Raw genomic sequence first — 23,113 nt, 5'->3', positions numbered from 1 at the left:
TGAAGTAGGGTAGAGTGTGATAGCGTGGAGTGGCGGACAGTGAAATGGCATGGAGTGGAATAGCGTAGAATGGAGTGGCATGGAGTGGACGTATAGTGGAATGGTGTTGAGTAGAATAGCCTATACTGAAGTCGCGTATAGCGGAGTGGCATACAGTGGAGTGGCATACACTTAAGTGGCGTACACTTAAGTGGCGTAGAGTGGAGTTACATACATAGTAATAACGTAGAGTGGAGTTGTAATAATTTTTTCCAAACGTTTTGAAAGCATAATTCTGATAATTATAGACTTTATTTTGTAATTTTATTTGATTTTATACATTGAAGAGTTTAATGCCCTTTTTTCAATTTTAACAGAATACATTTCCCTTATGACTTGGCTGGCGGCAACGCCTTGAAGTTCAGTTTGTAGATAGCCACACTTTCTTTTAATAGTCCCGGAGAGGGATAGTTCTTAGGTAACTATCCTTTTTAGGTGACTTGCCAAATGTCTCATAAAATACTGCATGTATATGTCTCACACCTTAAAATTCGAGGTGTGTGGAATTCGTGGAATTAGAGCTTGCATAGATATGCAAAATTTCGGGGAAAGAATGAACAATTACACATGATTACATGATGTGCAAAACTGGCATTTTGTGCTATAGTTTGGTACGAAATGCATCCTTGAGTCCATTTTGACACGAGGACGCATTTCACACAAAAATAAAATGCTCCGAAAACACAAGCACTGTAATAAATAAGCAGTCACTCAAGTTCAGGTTGTTCCCATGCTCTTGCTCTAAATTTCTCCACGAAAGATGCCCGTGGCGTAATAGTAGAACATTATGTAACACAAAGTTACGCCCAAGAAAACGAAAATGTTGTGTGGGCCTACTTGAAATTAGGTCTGTTGCTCAATAAAAATAGGACTTTAATACTGTAACGTGCAAATAAAACTGTCTTTATTTTACCACTGAAATCTCACTCCTCCCAGGCCTTGCGCTCTCTGTCGAGAGAGTGTGGGATGGAATGAGACCCACCCAGTGACAGCGCTCAGTAGAAACAGGCCGATGCACGGTCTCTCCTGTACTTCTCGTTGCAGGGCGGAGGCCTCTCCAGCTGTGCCTGACTCAGCACTTTTTACATATTTCATATGTTTTCTTTTATGTTACTTTCACTTGCATAACCCAGGCACGGTTCTCTCGAGGCGTTCCTTGGGAGCAATGTAATGCCTCTCTTAGCTGGAGGTAGCTGTGCTGAGTGATGTACTTTACAGCTTCTGTCAGAGCGAGCGGAAGCGTAGGAGTGACAGCAGAGGCGAAACCATTTTTTGAATGTATTTGTTTTTATCAATCGCTATGGCAGCAACGGGATGGGATGGTGCATGGAAAGGGGAGAAGGTTGCAAGAAATTAGAAACAGTAAGTAGAACACTAGGCGCTCGTATTCCAAAATGTGTAAGCCTCTAGGTGTTTCCAGAATGTTCTGAGCCGTGCTTAACTAGTATTAGCTGATCTACCAAAGGGAACAACTACTTCCTGGTGCACATTCCTAGCGACAAGTCACAGACACCCGTCCGCAGTGACACCCGGTGTTCATATTATTATGGCATTAGCTGATGTCGGGAACAGACAAGTCCTAGGGCGGGCACCTAGTGTCAGTCACAGGGTAGCTTTTCGTAGGCGCTGTCAGTCAGGAAGCAGGCACTGACGCAGGACACGCTATGGCCAGTCACACAAGTGGCCGTGGCTATGCGCTTGGGGGCAGCTGCAGAGCCAAGTCGAGGGCACAAGTCCTGAAAAAAGAAGTGGGGGGGGGACTAACCAGGTTAGGCAGTATGCAAGTGAAATCGTGACGCGTGCCATCACAGCGCACGACGTGTGACATTGCATGTGCCATCACTGGAAGTGACATCAGATATTACGACCTCACACATATTATTATCAGGTATAGCATGAGTACATTTAAGCGCATTCTAAGATTTAACAAATGATGGCATCAAGACTGTACCAAAAAAGTGGCGCAATCCCGACGCAAAATCTGGGCCTCAACTAAATCTCAGGGAATAGTAACAATGGTGAAATAACTCTGGAGTTTAACGCATTTGTTGGAGAAATCTGTTTTTTGTGAAGTCCCAGATTTGATTCAAAGTAGTATACGGTTAATGTGTCTCCTAAAAAGCACATTACGTAACATGCAGATGACAGATTTTTATTTTATGTAGATAGTAAAGTGGGTTACTGCTTTTAAAAAAGGGATCATTTTGTTTCCTGCAGTTCATAAATTGTGATCCTTGTAATATAGCACATTGAGCTATGAAGGAAATGTGACTCCTACACCTTGTAAACCTGTCTCATGTAACTCATCTTGTACATTGATTTACACATGTGCAGATTTCTTGTCAATGTATAATGTGTGTGCTAGGTAAAGAGCCCAGACACCCTGCATTGGGTTGCGCAATAAAAGAAATAAAATAGTGTTGTTGAAATTATTATTTGTGTAAATACTGGTACAGACCAAACACATCTGATATTCTTACAGTGTGTGCATCCAGGCGAGCAACGCCTATTGGGCTCAAAGGGATTCAGCCCCCACCCCTGTCATGTGTGTCAGCCCGGCTGAGACAACTTCCCGGGCACGCACACAACCGCACCCGTGTATGTCACAGGTCTTTAAAAGACCATTTACTTCCTAACAAGTCTTTGTTGTTTTTCACCCCTTCTTAGAGCCCCTGCATCTCCACTCTGCATATTGCTGGAAGAATCAGCCCCCCTCCCCAAAATGTTTAGTATCCCCACCTCAGATTTGGCTCTAGTTGCGCCTCTGCATGCATCTCTTATATACAGGGACCTAACAAAGGCAAAAACATGCCTCGCTTAAGTACCTGTGAAGAGTTAACAAGCTGTGTGCCTTTGTTTTCCCTCCATGGCATTTACATTTAAGTGTGAGGTTCCAGCCACCTCCAGTCAAGATTTTCAAACAAAAGGAGGACTGATGGCCCCTTAACTTCGACCCAGCTGGAGGTGGGAAAAAGCTCCCTTGCTGCCTGCACTTGCTGGTGGGAATTGAAAGCAGACAACGTAAAGGAGCTGCTGAACGTTACACCGGGACAAGTTCATTATATTTCTGTGTGGCCCAACTTCTTGGCATGGGGGACGGTGTCCACCCTGTGAAAATAGTGGGTGGACGCCGTATACCTGCGTGTACCCCTGACTTACTTGTGCCCTGGCCAAGTCATAATGAGAATTGGGGGGGGGGGGGTGCTAATTATCATATGAAAATAACAATGAAGGCACATATAGTGACGTTACTTTTAGAAGCGATGTAATGCCCCTACAAATAATACTCCCTTTAAGGGCCTAATTTACAAAAACAGCAAATATACATAGTCACAAAAGAATGTGAAAAGGATGTTTTTGTTTTTTACTTTTTTATACATCACATGCATTTTTTCAACGTGTTAATTTGTATCTATGATAAAAAAAAATGGCTGAAAGTGGCAATATTTTTAAACATGTGGAACTTGGAATTTACAGCCCAGATTTATCAAGAAGTCTTGCAACGCATGGCAGCTAGCAAAGTTGCTGCACTGCGTCGCATGAAGGGGAGCGAGCAGAACAGTGCCATATTTACTAAGATGCGGTGCTTTTCTGGTATCTCCCTGCTCTGGTGCCCTTTAGGTTGACGTATGCCAACACACACCCTTGCACCATACTGCAAACGTGTCTGCATTGTCTGAAGCATAGATTTTATACTAGAAAGAGTCTATTTCAGTACAAAACATATACATTAAAGCTTTTCCCTCTGTATGTGTGGTGTGAATATATGATGATACAACGAATTCCGTTGCAACGCATGCCTTTACCACGCATGCGTTACAACGGAATTCGTTTACCACGGATAAACTTTTCCTCGAATAATTGCGTGGTGACGTCATACGTCGTTAAGAGAAAACGGCATTTTTTCCGATTTCTCTTAAACGACGCTGACGCCGACGTGACTTATGGTGAGTTGTTTTATTTGGGGGGGAGACCCCCCCAACCCCCCCTTTTTTTCTTTTTACCTTTACCACATATGCCTTTACTACAAACATCGTAGTAAAGGTATGCGTGGTAAAGGCATTAGTTGTAACCACGCATGCGTTGTACTGCATGCGTGGTTAAAGATTTCGGGGAAACGGCTTTGTTGTAAAGGCCGTTTCCCGTGTGGTGTATAATGTGGCACACATGCGAAGGGGGAAAACTAGGAGAACTGCAAACCTTTCTCGTTGCACCTGCCTCGAGGAGGCGTAGGATTTTGGCTCAAATCACTTTTCACAGTTCATTTGCAGATATTGACTTGAGTCAAAACTTATGGTTGCATGGGAATGCCAATGTACCACCCTAGGATCCTCCCCCTTGATGCAAGGCAACTCCATGTTCAACTTTGTGTTACTATCTAACGCAAATCACAATTTTTTCTTGAATATTAAATCCCACATGAACACTCTGCATCAAGTTTAAGTTGGTAAAGTAGCACAAAAAATATGCAAAGCTTATGTAAATCTAGGCCAACATGTTAAAACAACTATTAGGGAATAAATATAATGTGCTGTTAATTTCTGTTGGTTTCCTGGTGGTGTTCTTCACCCAGCCCTAAAGCACAAGACTGCTTCATATTTTCAGTGCATTAAGCAATAAAAGGGTTAACGTTTGTCAAGGTCTCTGTACCTCAGATAAGAGATTATAAGATGGCATTCCTGGGCCATCCTCTCAAATAAAGGGGGTGCTGCCAGTGGGATTGACCTTTGTAAGCATTCTGAGGCCATTGATATTTGCAGATGCAAGCAGCTATAGTTCTGGGGCAGAAGGAGGCCCCACCAGCCTTAGGCTATGGGCAATAGAGTCCCCTTTCTAAACAAATAGTGTGAGGATTCTATCAACCCCGGCTCGTGCCCTGGGCGGCTGACAGTCAAAGGTACAGTTAATACACAAGTGACTAGCCACAGAATGGTAAGCTTTGAGGCCGGGAGGAAGTAGACATAGACTGCTGCAGCAGTGAAACCTAGTGGCCAGAGCATGGAACAGGCTGAGTTCCTCATGGAGATGAGGCACCTCTGAAACAGTGACACCGATTGGTGAGTTAAGGCATGACATTGGCTGGGGTCTGGGGAGCGCCGAGACAGTAATGTAGCAGTGACACCTAGTGACCAGTATTAATACGGCATTGAGTATAGTCCCTGAGAAGCAATTGGGTAACGAAAGTTGAGGAGGCCCACACTGCAAAGTACATGGATGCCCCCCTCCGAGTCAGGAGCTCTCAGGCCCCGGTACTTTGCTGAGGGGGTCCCTGGAGCGCGGGTCCCCCTGTGCTGCGGGGTCCTATGTAACGCCACTGCTAAGAAGGGCCACACACTATTGGATGTAGGGTCACTGTCTGCCTTTAATATACGAATTTGAAAGGAGAGTGTTTTCTGGTACATGTTATGGGCGCTGTCATGGTAGGATGAGAGATCCTATCTCTACTGCGGTAGGGTGAGACCAAGTCTTTCTACGGATGGGGGATCTTGGTTCCAAGTATACCAACACTGAACCTGCCTTTGGTTAGGAGAGCAGGGTGAACAAAATGTTTTATCTGCACTGAAGGGGGGTGTGGGGAGGGGCATGAATAGACCAAACGCCCTCTATATTGAAAACGACTGGGATGGATGCCCGTGATGCCAAAGGCGTCTCTAGAAGTGAATTTGGAAACTGCACACATTGGGCCACAGATACAGCTGCGGGGGCCATCTACAAAGGATGGACACACATACACGCACACTATAAATGTTTACCAAGCTATATGTATATTTAGATATATACGCACAAGATCTGATTTACATAGCAGCCACATTTCCTAGGTCCATGTATGATGTGCTGCTCCAATCCAGGTTTGTCCCTTACATTCTGGGACTTTTAGTCCTGTATTATAATAGAATAAACAAGACTACAAGTCCCAGAATTCAAACAAGAAACCTGGACTGGGGCAGCACATCACACATGAAAGTAAGTAACTTGGCAAGGCTGGATTTAAACGGTTTAAGCAGCCAACACTGCTTTGCAATGAAATAAAAAGCAGGGTAAATGTATGTCACTGGCAAGGTGCTGTGCAAAGCCCTAACACTGGCCCTCCTCTAGAGACGTCAGTGCTTGGTGCCAAGTAGGGTGGCATCTTTGGTTGTTGACGCCTGTCAGCAGGGGTGGAGCTGGGCCCAAAATCTTTTCAACGTGAGTCACACCTGCCGAGCAGAAAACTGCTCTTGAGCAGGTGTTAATCCTCACAGCGCTTGGACTCCTGGTGCCAAGGGATCCCTCCTCACCTCTCTCTCTCTCTCTCTCTTGTCCTCTGCAGACCGGGCCGTCTCCTCTGTTCGGGCCTACCTCCTGCACTGAAGCGGACTCTGCGCTGAGCTCTGGGCCATGGCGCGGACGGTGAACCTGACTGGTCAAGCACCATGGGGCTTCCGTATCACTGGAGGAAGGGACTTCAACACACCCATCACCGTGTCAAAGGTAGGAAACCTCTGATCTCCCAACTCCTGTAGCCTTTTGGCCAACAAGACCATACCCGCTGGCCCTCCTCTTCTCCAAGGTCCTTTCCATGACCTGCCTAATCTCTCTCCATGTGCCTCCTGATCCTCTGGTTTTCTTTCCATTCCCACAACTTGGTTTTTCCAGGGTTGTTGCTCCCCCCTGTGAGCTGTCTTCGTTTGGCTGGTTTGTTTATAGGTCTCCTCCATAGTATATCTTTGGTTGGCCTCAACTATCTGCATGGCGCCTCGAATGTCTTTCGTACACCTCTTATTCTGGAGGTTTCCTTTCATGTTCTTCCTCAAAGCTCTAATTCCTGCTTTCTCCTCGGATGGCCTCTCCCTTACCATGTGTGATTTGTCCTTGGGAGACTTAGCTCTCCCCTTCTCTTGCTTTCCCACAGATGCCTCTTATCTTGCTCTTTCATTGCCTTTGTTTCTACTTCAGTGTTCCCCAGTATTCACCGTGTGGTTCATTCTCAGGCGGCCGCACCTCCTGGTTCTTGGTTTCCTCTTCCATCTCTTTGGTGCACTACCTCTCTGAGTGGTCTTTCTCCTTTGCATATATTATCCTTCTTTCCCCCTCCGTACTGTCTTCATTTCGCTCCCTGACTGAATCTCTGAATGCTTAAATGTGTCCCAAGGTGTGCCTCCCACATCCACATTGTTTCCCTCAGCTGGTCTCTCCCCTCCACCCATGTTCTGTTTTCTCTCCTTGGATGGCCTGTCTCCACTACACCTGCTTGATTTTTTTTTTTTTTTTTTTTCTCACACGATGTTCTCCCCTCCACATTTATTTGACTTGGTTTCTTCCCAGGAGCTCTCTCTCCCCCGTGTAAAGTTATAATACCTGGTTTCGCCACCTCATCTCTTTACCTTGGTTTGTCGAGCAAGTTACTCCCTCGTTACCTCTTTTGGAATGCGTTTCACGTGTCCTCTCCCTTTCTCGTCGCTTTGGCTTACTTCCAGCTCAATGGGCCAGCCAATCACCGTGTTCTTGTTCCTTTTTAAGTCGCCTTTCTCCCTCCTCTATCTGACTTGGATTCTCGTGATGTGGCCTCTGATTACTTCTGTGCTTGAAGTGACATGCGAACGCCTATTTGCCGGAATCGCCTCAGGTAGTCCAGACCACATGCCTAATTTCTTATTATTCGTTCCTTCTCTGGAAACCTGCCCATGCCCCCGGTTTGTTTTGCCCTTGTTTTGACTCTCTGCTGTTCCTGGGCGGCGGCCAGGGCCTTAGGCTATTGGAGATGCCCATGTTGTACGCTGTGGGCGGTTGCGCCCCTGTCAGGTGGCGTCACAAGCCAGGCCGGGCGCATTCCTCCGAGGGAGGTGGGGAGACAGGAGCGGCTGAGTGCCTTCCATTCCAGGACGTGGTGAGAATCGCAGATGCACAGCCAGATACTCGTTTGACACCTACCTGCGCACACTTCCGGTTGGGTCTAAGAGCAGGGACAGGAGGGGTCCTGGGCGTGGAAGGGAAAGGAAAATGTACCAATCTTCCTAGGGCCCCCACTCTGCAGTTAAGAACCTAAGCGCTGTATCCTCACACCAGTCACTGTGTCAGTAGTGTATTGAACCACGAATTGTAATCTACAAGCATTTCTGAACTGCATTTTATTTTTGCAGTTTTATATAGCGCTTTTTATATAGCGCTAACTTGTCCTAAGGGCATTAGACCAGATATTCAAAGAAAAATGTATCAGAGGGAATAATCAAAGTAATGTTTAGCCGATCCCGGCCTTCGAACTTGGGGGCCGATTAGGATTGCGGTTTTTCCGCATCCTCCGGGCCGGCGGAAGTGTCCGCCGGCCTGGAGGATGCGGAAAAACCGCAGCGGAGCCTTCAAAGACTCCCCGCCAGATTAGGATGGCTGGGGGGTCAGGAAGACCATCCGCAGCTTTTCCGCCGCGGTCGCCTTCCGACCGCGGCGGACAAGCTCTAACATGTCTGGCGGTGTCTATCAGACACCGCCAGGCATATTAGGATGTTGGTGGTCCTATGCCTTTCCACAGCGGCATTTCCGCCGTGGAAAGGCATACGGACTTTCACTTCGGGGGCCCGTTGCGGGCCCCCTGGGTGAAGGGGGGTGGGGGGGTGCACATGGGGGGTACCATTTGCGTACACAAAGCAGCAGGCACTGCGCGGTGCCTGCCGCTTTGTGCATGCAAATGCGATGCATGCATTTTTAACCTTGCGGCGGGTGCAGCTTGAAGCTGCACCCGCCGCAATGTTAAAGATAGAGGATGTGACCGCCACCCTGGCGGTCACATCCTAATCTGCTTGGAGGGAACGCCGCAGCCCATGCGGACGTTCCCTCCTCCTCAGGGGTCGTGAACGGACTTGATCCTAATGGGCCCCTTGGTTCCCCAGATCGAAAGTTGGCAGCTCTAGCCACTAGCCCACATTGCCTTCCGAGGTCTACGCTTATGGGCTGCTCCAGGGGGATTTTAACATATTTCACTTTTAGGAAAGCCTTGCAACGCCATATTAATGTCCGGTTGTTCCCTATAAATGCGAATTAACGATATTTGAGAAACAAAGGTACTTCACAACCGAATTCCTATTACCATGGTAATAACGGTTACAAAAACCCTTTTAGGTCAGTTTTTGATGTAGAATGCTAGTTTTGCAGTAATAGGGAATAACATATGAAATCATGTTTTTGGGTCATTTTTGTGTCTAATATGCCGCCACTGCATCGTTTTATCTCCTCAATTCACTTCCAGCCAAGACCTGGAGGTCAGGCTCCGACTGGGACAGAACAGGGCATCAAAATAAAAACTGCTCACATTAATGAATTAAATAGCTGAAAAAAGGTGTCCTTATTTGCAAATCGGGCCTGTTTTGAACTTGTAAAAACACGCTTTGCAAGTGTTTTGCAAAGTGTAAGACTGCATGGATTTGAGCTTGCTGCAGACAATGTTTCTTTTAATATCAGGGAAATCGATAGAAAAAAAAGTCACAGCGAACCACAAAACAGCCAATAAACAGCCAAAAACCGCCCCACACACTGACCTGTCAGACCAGCCTATCGGGAACTGACTGATTGCCCTAAAGACCAGTCCAACGCTTCTGGAGGAATCTGACAAAGCAAGAACGACGATTGAGCTATTTGCGCTAATCCAGTAATGGGCACCAAACCAGTTATGGGCGCCAAACCAGTTATGGGCGCTAACGGCTTGCGCCCAATCTTACATTTTCTGCCCAACTGAAAATGAAGCCCACAGTGTACTTTAATCTGAATTATTCAAACAGTATAAAAAAATCTTTTTTTTTTTACGTAATGCATTTGGATTTATTTTTAAGAAATTGAGTTTACAGTGCTGAACAAAACAAATTACAATCAAACAAGTGATATTTATTTTTTACTGCGAAAAAACGGGCTCTTCTTTGATAAATACTGAAAATGTACCATTCCGGGATCAGTTTGTGTTGAACAGAACTGGAATACCAAAAGATTAATCATTTGCACCTTTTTATGTGAGCGTTATTGCAAGTGTCCACTTATGGACTTAATCTTGGAGGCTGTACATTTTCACTAATGCCTCCTTGGAAGGAGATGTCTAATGACCCATTTGCAGTGTTTAAAACTAGCAGACCTGGGTTTGAATGCTGGCATCACCACGTTGTTGACTTAATTCTGGTTATGTCCCTTTATGCCTCTGTAATACATTTCCCTTTTTGAAAGATTTGGGAGAGCTCTGAAGCAGTCAAGTTTTCAGAGTGTGTTAAACAAGAACATGTATTCATTCATTCATGTTTTAGTGGTATGGCTTCCATTTTTCTCCATTTTAAGAGAATGTCTGCCTGTTGGCCGCGTCACAATGGCCCCCATAGCGCCCACATTTTCAGATCTGCAAACCAAGTTTTAGTTTATCAAAAGGCTGCAATAGCCTGAGTGTTCCATTGAAATGAGATAGACTAGTTTGAAATGAGGGTGATTGGTAGGCACACACCCTTGAGGTCAGGCAGAATGACAAACAGGAAAAAATCTCCCCCACTGTGGTTCAATGACTACCAGTCCTAAGTGCCACGACCAGCATTTTTCACTCATTTTCTTTAATAAAGAAACCCTTTTTATACATTTGAATGATCTAGATGCACCACCTACATCTATTGCTGCACCCAGGGACCAGCTGCTCCTCCTTTGACCGGGACCAAGTGCGGTCATTTTATATATTTTATTAACCATAATGCCATTCTTGGCAATTCTTAACTTTGCCACCGATATCTGGTCGTGAGGCTACACGCCTTTACCCTAAACAAGAAGGTCCCTGACTGGAAGGAAATTCAAAGTTGACTTCCATCTTTATGAACCCCACCTGCATTCCTTTTATTCACCTGAGTGATGTTGCTGTGTGCAAGCAGGAGCTTATGAGACATTTGTTTTTCCACTACTTTTGAGACAATTGAGTAAGATTCAATTGTGACATCTCACAGCGCTTTTAACATTCTTTTGTTCTGAGGAAGGCTCAAAGGAAATAGCTCATGAGCCAAAACGTGCACTGGTCCACCCAAAGACTGATTTTTGTATGAGTCACGTATTGGCTTTTGTTCTAAAGAATTCTTCACATACGCCATCATTTTAGACTTAAGTAATTAAACAGTAGCATTGTACAGTTTCTGTAGTGCTGGATGTTTTTAATTTATTTATATTTTCATGTATTGCCAGCGATGCTTTTACTCTGGTTATCACCCCTTTATCATTATTGATGTACCTTATAAGTATGTATGTTTTGACATCAAAACCACATTGATATTAAAACAAAGACTGCTTTGGAAAGTCTCTTTTTCCAATATATTCTTCAACAATCCACTTAATTCAATGCATTTCATTTCAAAGTTCAAGTTTGACCAGCAATTTAATCCTTTCAGTACAACTTTTCAGTGCGAAGAGATTTGTCGGCAGGCAGGGACATATGTGAGGAGAAGAGGGAGGATGAGTGTTTGGATGGTGGGATAGGTGCCGTTCATTGGCCTGGTACTACTGTGCTAGCTCCCAACTAATCCAGGGATCCATGGCGTAACCAGAAAATGAAAATAACCCTTACTTAAACCATACCTCTAACCGCTCTGAGCCTGAAAAAGTAATCTAACAAGATCCTCCAAAGGAAAGTACCCTCCACCCTTTCATCCTCCTTCTATCCACCCATCCATTCATTCATTTGTCCAGCTCTCCAACTTTCCAACCATTCTTCATCCTAAATTCATAGATTCACCCATTAATATCTGTGTATCCATGCTTCCATCCTTATCTTTCGATTAGTCATCCTTCCGTCCAGCCTTTCATGTATCAATAGCTTTACTCTTCCATTCATCCTTATATTCTTCTATCTACCCATATTTTCACCCTTCTATCTAGTCTTTTTCACAAAGATTGAATCAAAGAGCACACTAATATCTAAAGAAATTCAAATGTCAAGTACAATATAATCTCTTAACTCATGGCAATAATGAAACCTATGTAGACGGGAGTCTTGCTAGTTCTTAAATTCAGTTATGTTGCTTTTATTTTCACAATTGGAAGAATGAATACATGCATCGGCCCGTGCCAATGAGGCTGGGCTGATGCGTGTATTCATTCTTCTAATTGTGAAAATAAAAGCAACATAACTGATTTCAAGAACTATCAAGACTCCCGTCTGCATGTTTCATTAATGCCATGATTTAAATAATTATATTGTACTTGATATTTGAATTGCTTTAGATATTAGTGTGCTCCTTGATACTATTTTTGCTCTTAGAAGATAAATTAGTTTTCTCTGAAATTTGACAGCTCAGTAGTAGGGTCAAGTCAAGCTTGAGCACCTATATGCTAGATCAGATTTTGAGGAGTTATTTACTGGTGCAGCCCATATAGCCCACACTACTGTTCCGTTACCTTTTCTAGTCTTTTTCACCCTTCCTTTTACCCCTACGTCCTACCTTTCACCTTTTCTTCCTCATTTCATTTTGCAGCTCCTTCTATGTATTGTTCCTTCTCCTCCTGCTCTTTCTTTCCATATATCCATCTTTGTCTTTCATCCATACTTTTTCTTTCTCATCTTTCTTTCTCGCGCTCACTTTTCCTATTCATCCCCTTTGTGTTTTTCCCCTATTTTGATAATTTAGTCGTGTTTGTACAAACTCACCTCTTAGCAGCTCAATAAGTAATGTCATTTCATTCTTAGATGTCCAATATTCTGGAATGTGACCTAATTCTATTTTGTGGTGGTGACAGCTGAAGCTGAAAATGCACTTTTCTCCCTAAGTGGGAAGGGTATGCCCATACTTGGGTCACTTGCTCGCTGTGCCACTGGATTTAAGAAGGCTTGGCTGATGAGGGGTGTTACTCTGAAACCGGTCCCAGGAAGCTTGTTTCCAGTTCAGGGAGGACCCAGCTGAGCAGTTCGGGCTGGACTGCTTCCATGTGGAGCAGGGTCAAGACTGATATGTATATGACAGGGTTCAAACTGGGGTGGCGTAGTGAGCAAAAGAACGATGGATTTAACCCAGATATCTTGACTGGGGATGAATGTTTGATTCATGCAGCACTCCATCCATTATTTGTTGCAGCAGGATTGGGCCCGGGGAGGGGGCAGGGCAGTGTGTGTGTGTGTGTGTGTATGTACTACACCCTTGGGTGGCAGCCCTCCTTTGAGCTAGCTTCACTTGAAAAGTACTGAGTATTCTAGATGTGTGTGGCCAAGTACACTATTGCCCTTAGAATTGGTTACAGGCAAAATTGATGCCGTTTTGAGTTATATTATTTGTATAGAAAGACAATATTTAATTCTGATTCTGTCAGACGAAGCCACAAGCCACTCTGCTATATCTGATATCCACTTTCTTAGTAACTAAGGCCAGATCCCATGGAACCATTGCTTAGAACCTCACACTTCGTTGGCCAGTGTAAGGAAGAACAGTTCTTTAAAAATTATCAGGATTTGGATTAATTTAATAGAGTTAATACTCGAACATAATATATCCGTGATATCAGCTGAGGGAGCCTTGGTCACCAGTGACAATACTGCTGTACACGCTTGGAAGTGGAGGGGCATTCTGGTAATATCATTGTTGCACGGATATGGGTGTGAAGGTCCTTCAGTAGACCTCAGTTAAGCACAGGTATAGAAGTGAGAGTCACTCAGGAGAAATCACTTGTGCACGGGTATACAAATGAAGGTCACTCAGGTGATACCACTTGTAGACAGGTGTCGGTGTGAGGGTCCTTCGGGTGACCTCAGTTGTGCACAGGTATAGATGTAAGGGTCCTTCAGGTGACCTCAGTTATGCACAGGTGCCAGTGTGAGGGTCCTTCGGGTGACGTCAGTTGTGCACAGGTATAGATGTGAGGGTCTTTCAGGTGACCTCAGTTATGTACAGGTGTCGGTGTGAGGGTCCTGTGGGTGACCTCAGTTGTGCACAGGTATAGATGTGAGGGTCTTTCAGGTGACCTCAGTTATGCACAGGTGTATTAAGGTGGCTACCTGACTATGGTTACCCCAGATTTTTTGCCTTGTGTTTAGCTGGTTTTTGACTTAGTTGGCCTGGTTCCCTGCTAATCAGGGCCCCAGGCTATCTGCTCTCTCTGTAAAATGGATTCCATGTACCCTAGGTACATACCACAATTGGAAATGGACTCCTTGTCAGCCCCTGTACCATGCACTATAGGTGCTCAGGGCATAGGTGCCACCAAGGCCTACCAGGGGCTGCAGCATATCTTTTGCCACCCCTGGCTGGTTCTTAAATTGACACAACTGGCTGATCACTCAGCTGGGGTAAGGTGGTGTAATCACCCCTTGCTTAGATATAGTATACCTATATCTAAACCTATATCTGGACACATATAAACCTGTGAGCCACTCCTATGGAAGGCCTTATCAATCCTGGAGGCAGAGTGCGTGGTTTAATGTGAGATGGAGCTCTAGCATGAGCTGAGCCTGTCTGCAGCCGTCGGGAACAAATCCCTAAGCTGTTTCAGGATAATGCCATACCATATACTCTTAAGTGCATTATAATCCTCGCGGTTATATAGCAACTTTGGTTTAGCTTTATCAAAACATGTCGTGTAAGGTGTCATACGATTTGGAATACTATCCCCTCGCCAGTTCTGGCAACGGGGATAGCATTCCACCCCTCTAGAGGGGTAAGACATGTTACTTTACTTAAATGCGGTTAATTTCTAAAAGGACCTTGGATCCACAAAATGGATGCTTCTGCCACAGACACAAGTCTGACCCCCTGAAGCTGACCGAAACTCAGTCAAGGGGGCCTGGACAAAGGGTTTCCTGTCGCAGGGAGGTGTTACACCCCCCCAGACAGGAGATAGTGAATTGTAGCAGGGAGGTTTGAAAGAAACCAGACACTGCATGGGGAGCACAAGGCTGCCCCTTGCATAATCCGGCCAAACCGGTTCTGGGGCACTCCAGCCCTCGTGCCAGGGCGGCCTGGATCAAAGGAAGGGGGTGTATCCACCCACTTCCTGGGTCCCACCCATAGGAGGGGACCTAGCAGGTAATCCAGCCCCCTAAATTAGTATAAGACTGGGAGCAGTGCCAAAGCACTTCAGATTATCCTGATGAAACATAAGAAACGAAACTCTGGACCCTTCGACATCCTACTCAACGTAGAAGACTGAAGAATCTCCCTTGTGGTCAAGGAGTGACCACCCTGTGCAAACAGGCACCATCCAGCCCTCGACGTCTGCTTTGTTGCAGTTCCCGCCGGAACTCGAGCGACAGAGATCAACGAGATCAAGCTTGCCTGCCTTCTAACAGCCCGATCCACAGTCCCTGCAGAGCTGAGACCCGTGGAGGCGACCGGAAGCGTGGGGCACGCCATCTTGGAAAGACCACGAGACGCTGACCGTGCAGCCCACGAGTGACCCTCGAAGCTGTACACCGGGGTTTGAGAAGCCCCAACCCTGAGCCACTCTTGCACCGAAGTTCAGCCCTCCACACTCGGCGAGTGCTGCGTGGGGCCCTTCTGCTTCTTTTGGCTCAACGCGTTGGCCCGGTCACTTCCCAGCCGGCTTGTGGCCCCTGTGCCGATGAAACTTGAAAAACGACTTGCGATTCTGGTTGCTCCAGATTTGCACCAGCTCCCCTGAAAAGGAGCCCCCACTCTGACCCTCCTGGCCCGAGTGAGAAGCAATCTTCTGGTTCCGCGTGGATTGCTTTTGCCAAGTTTTGTTTGATCCAATCTTGGAGCCGACAGCGCCGACGGCGAGAGCCTGCGTGGGACAGATCGTGACCTGCTCCTGGACTTCGTAGATGCCCCAGAGCCCACGTGACAGCGGAGAGAAGCTCCTCGACAACCACCTGATTGCGCCCGACATTGCCTGGTTCCGTCCTGGTTCCACCCTGGTCACTGCTGAGTGACCCAGACTCTGTCCCCTCTGCTTTCAGGTACTTTTCGACTTCGATCCACCCGTGGATCCCACCGGACACTTCTCCTTCACAGCGCCTGCAGCCTCTTCAGCTCCAAGCACCAAGAATCAGCGTGACGAAACCCGACACTACTTTGACCCTGTGCACCCGCTTCCTGTGGGTGAGGTAACATTGCAACGCCGGTGTTCCCACACTGGTACACACCTCTAGGGTCTGTGTCTTAAGTTTTGTCCCTCTAGGTTCAGCGGAAGTGTCCTTAACTTCTATTTGTGTAACTTTTACGCACCATTGACTAACATTGGTGCATGCGTGCGCTTTCAGCGCTGCACCCGAATCCCGCGGGCTTTTCCCGACTTCAGCATTGCTTGTCCCGACTGCTCCCAGCGATGCCCTAGGCCCTAGGCCTAACCACTGTTCGATTGGTATCTCTTATACCACTTGTTTAGTATATGGTCTGAGTGGCCCCTCGCCCTCATCCATATTTGTGGAACTTTGTATGTTATACTGTGCTTTTGATTTAACGCTTGTGCCCCTTTATTCATAAAGAGTACTGGGGATTATTGTGAGTAATAAATACATATATGTTTATAATATATACTTGTGTGGTGTCCTTTCATTTGATATTACAGGATTGTGATTGGTAAAACAGCTCGCTTAACACGACCTCTTGAGTTAAGCCTTTAAGGCTGCCTAGTCTATGCTACCCTTAAGATAGCTTGTCTATAAGGTTGACTTACAACCAGACACCATAAGGGGATATTTGGACTGATACAGAGTGGTTCCAGAATTGGAAACATCATATATCAGGCCAACTTCTCACATTGGTGAGCAGCGGTGCGGATTTGAGCTTGCTGTTTGTTTTACCATTGCAATCTTTTTATCAAATTGAAAGATCACATCAAGTACCTTAGGTACATATAAATCAAAAGCTTAGCATATTAAGTTCTACTGAACTTAGTAGCTGTAGATTAAAGGGATTAGCACACCCTGACTACAACTCACTAGCAAGGTACAGTAGGAAAACACTTAGTGTAGGTAAGTGCACCACTTACACCTCACTAGCAGTCATGTCTGGCACAGGTGAAGCTTCAGGCTCTCTACCTGTGACAGTTGACCTTACCAAGGCAACTTCCAGCTATGACAAACTTAGCCACAAAGACGTGTGTGCCTTGTGCATATCAAGGGGGCTAAAAAGGGCAGAGGTCCCACCATTCCAGCTCTGATAGCCATTCTAGAACAGGATGACTTAGCTAAGGCGAGTATCGCTCCCCTAGACTTAGGAGATGGAGTGAACCCCCCTGTAACTGATACCACTCCAGAGGAGGAAGAAGAAGAAGTAGAGGAGGAGGGGGACTCAGATGTAGAGGACCTTGAGGATCAGGATCAGAGGGGTAACCCGGTTATAGTTGCCAGGCTTAGCCAGGCCAACTTAAACCTACTGGGGAATGGAGAGGGCCAGCACCTCCCCAGATCCTATAACATTCTCCCAGGCAACAGAAGAGTGAGATCTCCAGCAGGGGACTCTCATATTTCTAGTGCCTCAAGGGAATCTGAGAGAGGAATGACTTCCTCTCAGAAGATAGAGCATAGGGCCAGAATGAGGGCTGTCAAACTCCAGATAGAGAGGGAGGAGGTAGCCTTGGCTCAAGCTAGACTTGCCTTGGCAAGAGAAAAAAGAATGTGTGGCTTAGATGCCACTGGTGGCAGCAATATTCCTAGAGAGAAACCCAGGTCCTATGATAGTAGAAACCTGACAAAGATTGTGCCCCCCTACAAGGAAGGGGATGACATCCACAAGTGGATAACTGCTCTTGAGAGAGCCTGCATGGTACAGCAGGTTCCTGAGGAACAGTGGGCAGCAATCTTATGGTACTCCTTTTCAGAGAAAGGGAGAGATAAGCTCCTCACTGTTAGACATGAGGATGCAAACAATTACAAAGTCCTGAGGAGTGTCCTAATAGATGGGTTTGGCTTAACCACTGAACAGTACAGGTTGAAGTTCAGAGACACCCAGAAGACACAGACACAGGACTGGACTGATTTTGTAGATTGTGCTACTAAGGCTCTGGAGGGTTGGCTAAATGGCAGCAAAGTACATGACTTCACAGGATTGTATAATTTGATTATGAGGGAGCAGATCCTAAGTAATTGTCAGAACCAGCTCTTACACCAGCACCTGGTGGACTCAGATTTGACCTCTCCCCAAGAATTGGGAAAGAGGGCAGATAAATGGGTCAGAACCAGGATTAGGCCTAAGAATCAGGACAGTAACCAGAAGAAGGAGTCTACCAAGCCTCAAGATAAGGGTGGGGATAAAAGTAAAGAAAAGACTTCCCCAGGGCCCCAAAACTCCAAGAATGGGGGTGGGTCCCAAGACACTTCCTCAACTGAGAAAAAGCCCTATTGCCATGTCTGTAAGCAGGTTGGGCATTACAAAACAGACAACTGTTGTCCCAAGAATGGCAATAAAGAGAATATACCTCCAAAGCCAGCTCCAACACCTCCTGTTACTGTCAGCAGTAATCCCCCAGGAAGTGGGAGCACACCCAGGAATCTGGGTGGGTTTACTTTTGGAGCCCAGGAGGACCCTGGCCTATCCAGGTCCCCATCCCCAAATAATCTTGTTTATGAGACTGGCATGGGGTTTGCCAACTTCTCTGACTGTCCAAATACTTTGAGCAAATATAGACAAGAACCCATCATCAATGGTTTGAAAGTTGAAGCTTTTAGAGACACAGGGGCTAGCATCACCATGGTGGCTGACTGCATAGTACCCTCTAAGCAACTTTTACCAGGTGCCACATACCAGGTAACAAACATTGATGGAATCCAAACAAATCATCCCATGGCAGTAGTAAGTCTCAGCTGGGGAGGTGTCACTGGCCCAAAGAGAGTGGCAGTGTCATCAAACTTGCCTGTGGACTGTCTACTGGGTAATGATTTAGAAATCTCAGCCTGGGCTGAGGTTGAACAGGAAACCCATTCTAGAATGGTAAATGCCAATGGAAAGGTTAGTGGGGCTGTGATGGCTACAGCCCCAATTCAAGATGTCCTTCCTGAAAAGGTTGGTAGGGCTGAGCAACTCTCTGCCCCATCTTTAGCAAAAGCTCTTCCTGAACAGAATAGCAAAGCTGTTATGATAACAGCAGAAACCCAAACTGAGTCTCCTCCTGAAAAGGTTGGTGGGGCTGTGATGGCCACAGCCCAAACTCAAACTGATATGTGTGTTGTGAAGCCTGAAATGATAGATAACTCCACACAAACTGAGAGCACAGAGGAGGACGAGAAATCTCCCCCTCACCAGACTTTAGGAAAGGAACAGCCTCCTCAGGGAACTGATCTTATCCCTGATGAAGGAACTGCCCCAGAGGTGGTTAGGCCTAGCCTGACAGAGCCTCTGATGTCAGTGGACCCTTCTCAGGTGGGACCCAGTCTGGAGCAGGTAACCTGCCCCTCTCTACCTTGCCTTAGTCAGCCCAGGGCTGCAGAGGACAAGAAGGACAGTGAGACCCAGAGGGCCCCCTGTCAAATAAAGCACCCCCATCAACAGATTAGGGGCACCAAAACTAGTAGCCCTAGTAAGGTGAAAACTTAAAAAACTCCTGAGGGAGCCCCCTTAAAAGTAGTTAGGGACCTCCCACAGATAGATTCTGTGGGGCACAGCCAAACCTGGGACCCAAAGGGCCCAAACCTGAACTGTCCCTCCAGCAAGCCAAACAGAGGGACCCAGCCTCCAGCTTTAGGTAGCCAGAGGTTGACCCTGAGAGCACAGTGCAACTCAGTTAAAGAAAGAAAGGCACACATGGTGGAAGATAATTGGAGGAAGCTGAGCCCTAAATTAGTAGAGCCTCACTTCAATACTCCATATCCAAACCAGCCTTTAACTTTGCATAAACACACCCAAGGTAGTGATTCCCTATGGTGGAGACCCTCTAATACCCCAAGGGTGAGGGACTGCTTAGTGGACCCTGAGACAGGGGGTACCCATGCTAGCGCAGGTACTTCCTTATATGGACACTCAGGCAATATAGGCTTACCAAGGATAGCCTTATCTACTTTCGTTTGGGGGGGGGGGTTATGTAGGAAGGTGGCTACCTGACTATGGTTACCCCAGATTTTTTGCCTTGTGTTTAGCTGGTTTTTTACTTAGTTGGCCTGGTTCCCTGCTAATCAGGGCCCCGGGCTATCTGCTCTCTCTGTAAAATGGATTCCATGTACCCTAGGTACATACCACAATTGGAAATGGACTCCTTGTCAGCCCCTGTACCATGCACTATAGGTGCTCAGGGCATAGGTGCCACCAAGGCCTACCAGGGGCTGCAGCATATCTTTTGCCACCCCTGGCTGGTTCTTAAATTGACACAACTGGCTGATCACTAAGCTGGGGTAAGGTGGTGTAATCACCCCTTGCTTAGATATAGTATACCTATATCTAAACCTATATCTGGACACATATAAACCTGTGAGCCACTCCTATGGAAGGCCTTATCAATCCTGGAGGCAGAGTGCGTGGTTTAATGTGAGATGGAGCTCTAGCATGAGCTGAGCCTGTCTGCAGCCGTCAGGAACAAATCCCTAAGCTGTTTCAGGATAATGCCATACCATATACTCTTAAGTGCATTATAATCCTCACGGTTATATAGCAACTTTGGTTTGGCTTTATCAAAACATGTAGTGTAAGGTGTCATACGATTTGGAATACTATCCCCTCGCCAGTTCTGGCGACGGGGATAGCATTCCACCCCTCTAGAGGGGTAAGACATGTTACTTTACTTAAATGCGGTTAATTTCTAAAAGGACCTTGGATCCACAAAATGGATGCTTCTGCCACAGACACAAGTCTGACCCCCTGAAGCTGACTGAAACTCAGTCAAGGGGGCCTGGACAAAGGGTTTCCTGTCGCAGGGAGGTGTTACACCCCCCCCAGACAGGAGATAGTGGATTGTAGCAGGGAGGTTTGAAAGAAACCAGACACTGCATGGGGAGCACAAGGCTGCCCCTTGCATAATCCGGCCAAACCGGTTCTGGGGCACTCCAGCCCTCGTGCCAGGGCGGCCTGGATCAAAGGAAGGGGGTGTATCCACCCACTTCCTGGGTCCCACCCATAGGAGGGGACCTAGCAAGTAATCCAGCCCCCTAAATTAGTATAAGACTGGGAGCAGTGCCAAAGCACTTCAGATTATCCTGATGAAACATAAGAAACGAAACTCTGGACCCTTCGACATCCTACTCAACGTAGAAGACTGAAGAATCTCCCTTGTGGTCAAGGAGTGACCACCCTGTGCAAACAGGCACCATCCAGCCCTCAATGTCTGCTTTGTTGCAGTTCCCGCCGGAACTCGAGCGACAGAGATCAACGAGATCAAGCTTGCCTGCCTTCTAACAGCCCGATCCACAGTCCCTGCAGAGCTGAGACCCGTGGAGGCGACCAGAAGCGTGGGGCACGCCATCTTGGAAAGACCACGAGACGCTGACCGTGCAGCCCACGAGTGACCCTCGAAGCTGTACACCGGGGTTTGAGAAGCCCCAACCCTGAGCCACTCTTGCACCGAAGTTCAGCCCTCCACACTCGACGAGTGCTGCGTGGGGCCCTTCTGCTTCTTTTGGCTCAACGCGTTGGCCCGGTCACTTGCCAGCCGGCTTGTGGCCCCTGTGCCGACGAAACTTGAAAAACGACTTGCGATTCTGATTGCTCCAGATTTGCACCAGCTCCCCTGAAAAGGAGCCCCCACTCTGACCCTCCTGGCCCGAGTGAGAAGCAACCTTCCGGTTCCGCGTGGATTGCTTTTGCCAAGTGTTGTTTGATCCAATCTTGAAGCCGACAGCGCCGACGGCGAGAGCCTGCGTGGGACAGATCGTGACCTGCTCCTGGACTTCGTAGATGCCCCAGAGCCCACGTGACAGCGGAGAGAAGCTCCTCGACAACCACCTGATTGCGCCCGACATTGCCTGGTTCCGTCCTGGTTCCACCCTGGTCACTGCTGAGTGACCCAGACTCTGTCCCCTCTGCTTTCAGGTACTTTTCGACTTCGATCCACCCTTGGATCCCACCGGACACTTCTCCTTCACAGCGCCTGCAGCCTCTTCAGCTCCAAGCACCAAGAATCAGCGTGACGAAACCCGACACTACTTCGACCCTGTGCACCCGCTTCCTGTGGGTGAGGTAACATTGCAACGCCGGTGTTCCCACACTGGTACACACCTCTAGGGTCTGTGTCTTAAGTTTTGTCCTTCTAGGTTCAGCGGAAGTGTCCTTAACTTCTATTTGTGTAACTTTTACGCACCATTGACTAACATTGGTGCATGCGTGCGCTTTCAGCGCTGCACCCGAATCCCGCGGGCTTTTCCCGACTTCAGCATTGCTTGTCCCGACTGCTCCCAGCGATGCACTAGGCCCTAGGCCTAACCACTGTTCGATTGGTATCTCTTATACCACTTGTTTAGTATATGGTCTGAGTGGCCCCTCGCCCTCATCCATATTTGTGCAACTTTGTATGTTATACTGTGCTTTTGATTTAACGCTTGTGCCCCTTTATTCATAAAGAGTACTGGGGATTATTGTGAGTAATAAATACATATATTTTTATAATATATACTTGTGTGGTGTCCTTTCATTTGATATTACAGGATTGTGATTGGTAAAACAGCTCGCTTAACACGACCTCTTGAGTTAAGCCTTTAAGGCTGCTTAGTCTATGCTACCCTTAAGATAGCTTGTCTATAAGGTTGACTTACAACCAGACACCATAAGGGGATATTTGGACTGATACAGGGTGGTTCCAGAATTGGAAACATCATATATCAGGCCAACTTCTCACAACAGGTGTCGGTGTGAGGGTCCTGTGGGTGACCTCAGTTGTGCACAGGTATAGATGTAAGGGTCCTTCAGGTGACCTCAGTTATGCACAGGTGCCAGTGTGAGGGTCCTTCCGGTGATGTCAGTTGTGCACAGGTATAGATGTGAGGGTCTTTCAGGTGACCTCAGTTATGCACAGGTGTCGGTGTGAGGGTCCTGTGGGTGACCTCAGTTGTGCACAGGTATAGATGTGAGGGTCTTTCAGGTGACCTCAGTTATGCACAGGTGTCGGTGTGAGGGTCCTTCAGGTGACGTCAGTTGTGCACAGGTATAGATGTGAGGGTCTTTCAGGTCACCTCAGTTATGCACTGGTGTTGGTGTGAGGGTCCTTCGGGTGACATCAGTTGTGCACA

At 46.9% G+C, this 23,113-nt stretch overlaps 1 protein-coding gene across 1 annotated transcript in view; it reads left to right on the top strand.

Moving 5' to 3' along the window:
- Window positions 1-6,267: 6,267 nt before the first annotated feature.
- Window positions 6,268-23,113, top strand: part of PDLIM2 (PDZ and LIM domain 2) — a 142,245-nt gene continuing 125,399 nt past the window's right edge. The window contains exon 1 of the mRNA XM_078666290.1: window positions 6,268-6,510. Within this exon, the coding sequence (XP_078522416.1) occupies window positions 6,418-6,510 (93 nt within the window). The 5' untranslated portion in view covers window positions 6,268-6,417. The remainder of the gene's footprint in view (window positions 6,511-23,113) is intronic.

The sequence above is a fragment of the Lissotriton helveticus genome, chromosome 11, assembly GCF_964261635.1.
Source record: "Lissotriton helveticus chromosome 11, aLisHel1.1, whole genome shotgun sequence".
NCBI lineage: Eukaryota > Metazoa > Chordata > Amphibia > Caudata > Salamandridae > Lissotriton > Lissotriton helveticus.
The sequence above is the reverse complement of the archived record's forward strand: the minus strand, read 5'-3'. Positions and strand labels throughout refer to the sequence as shown.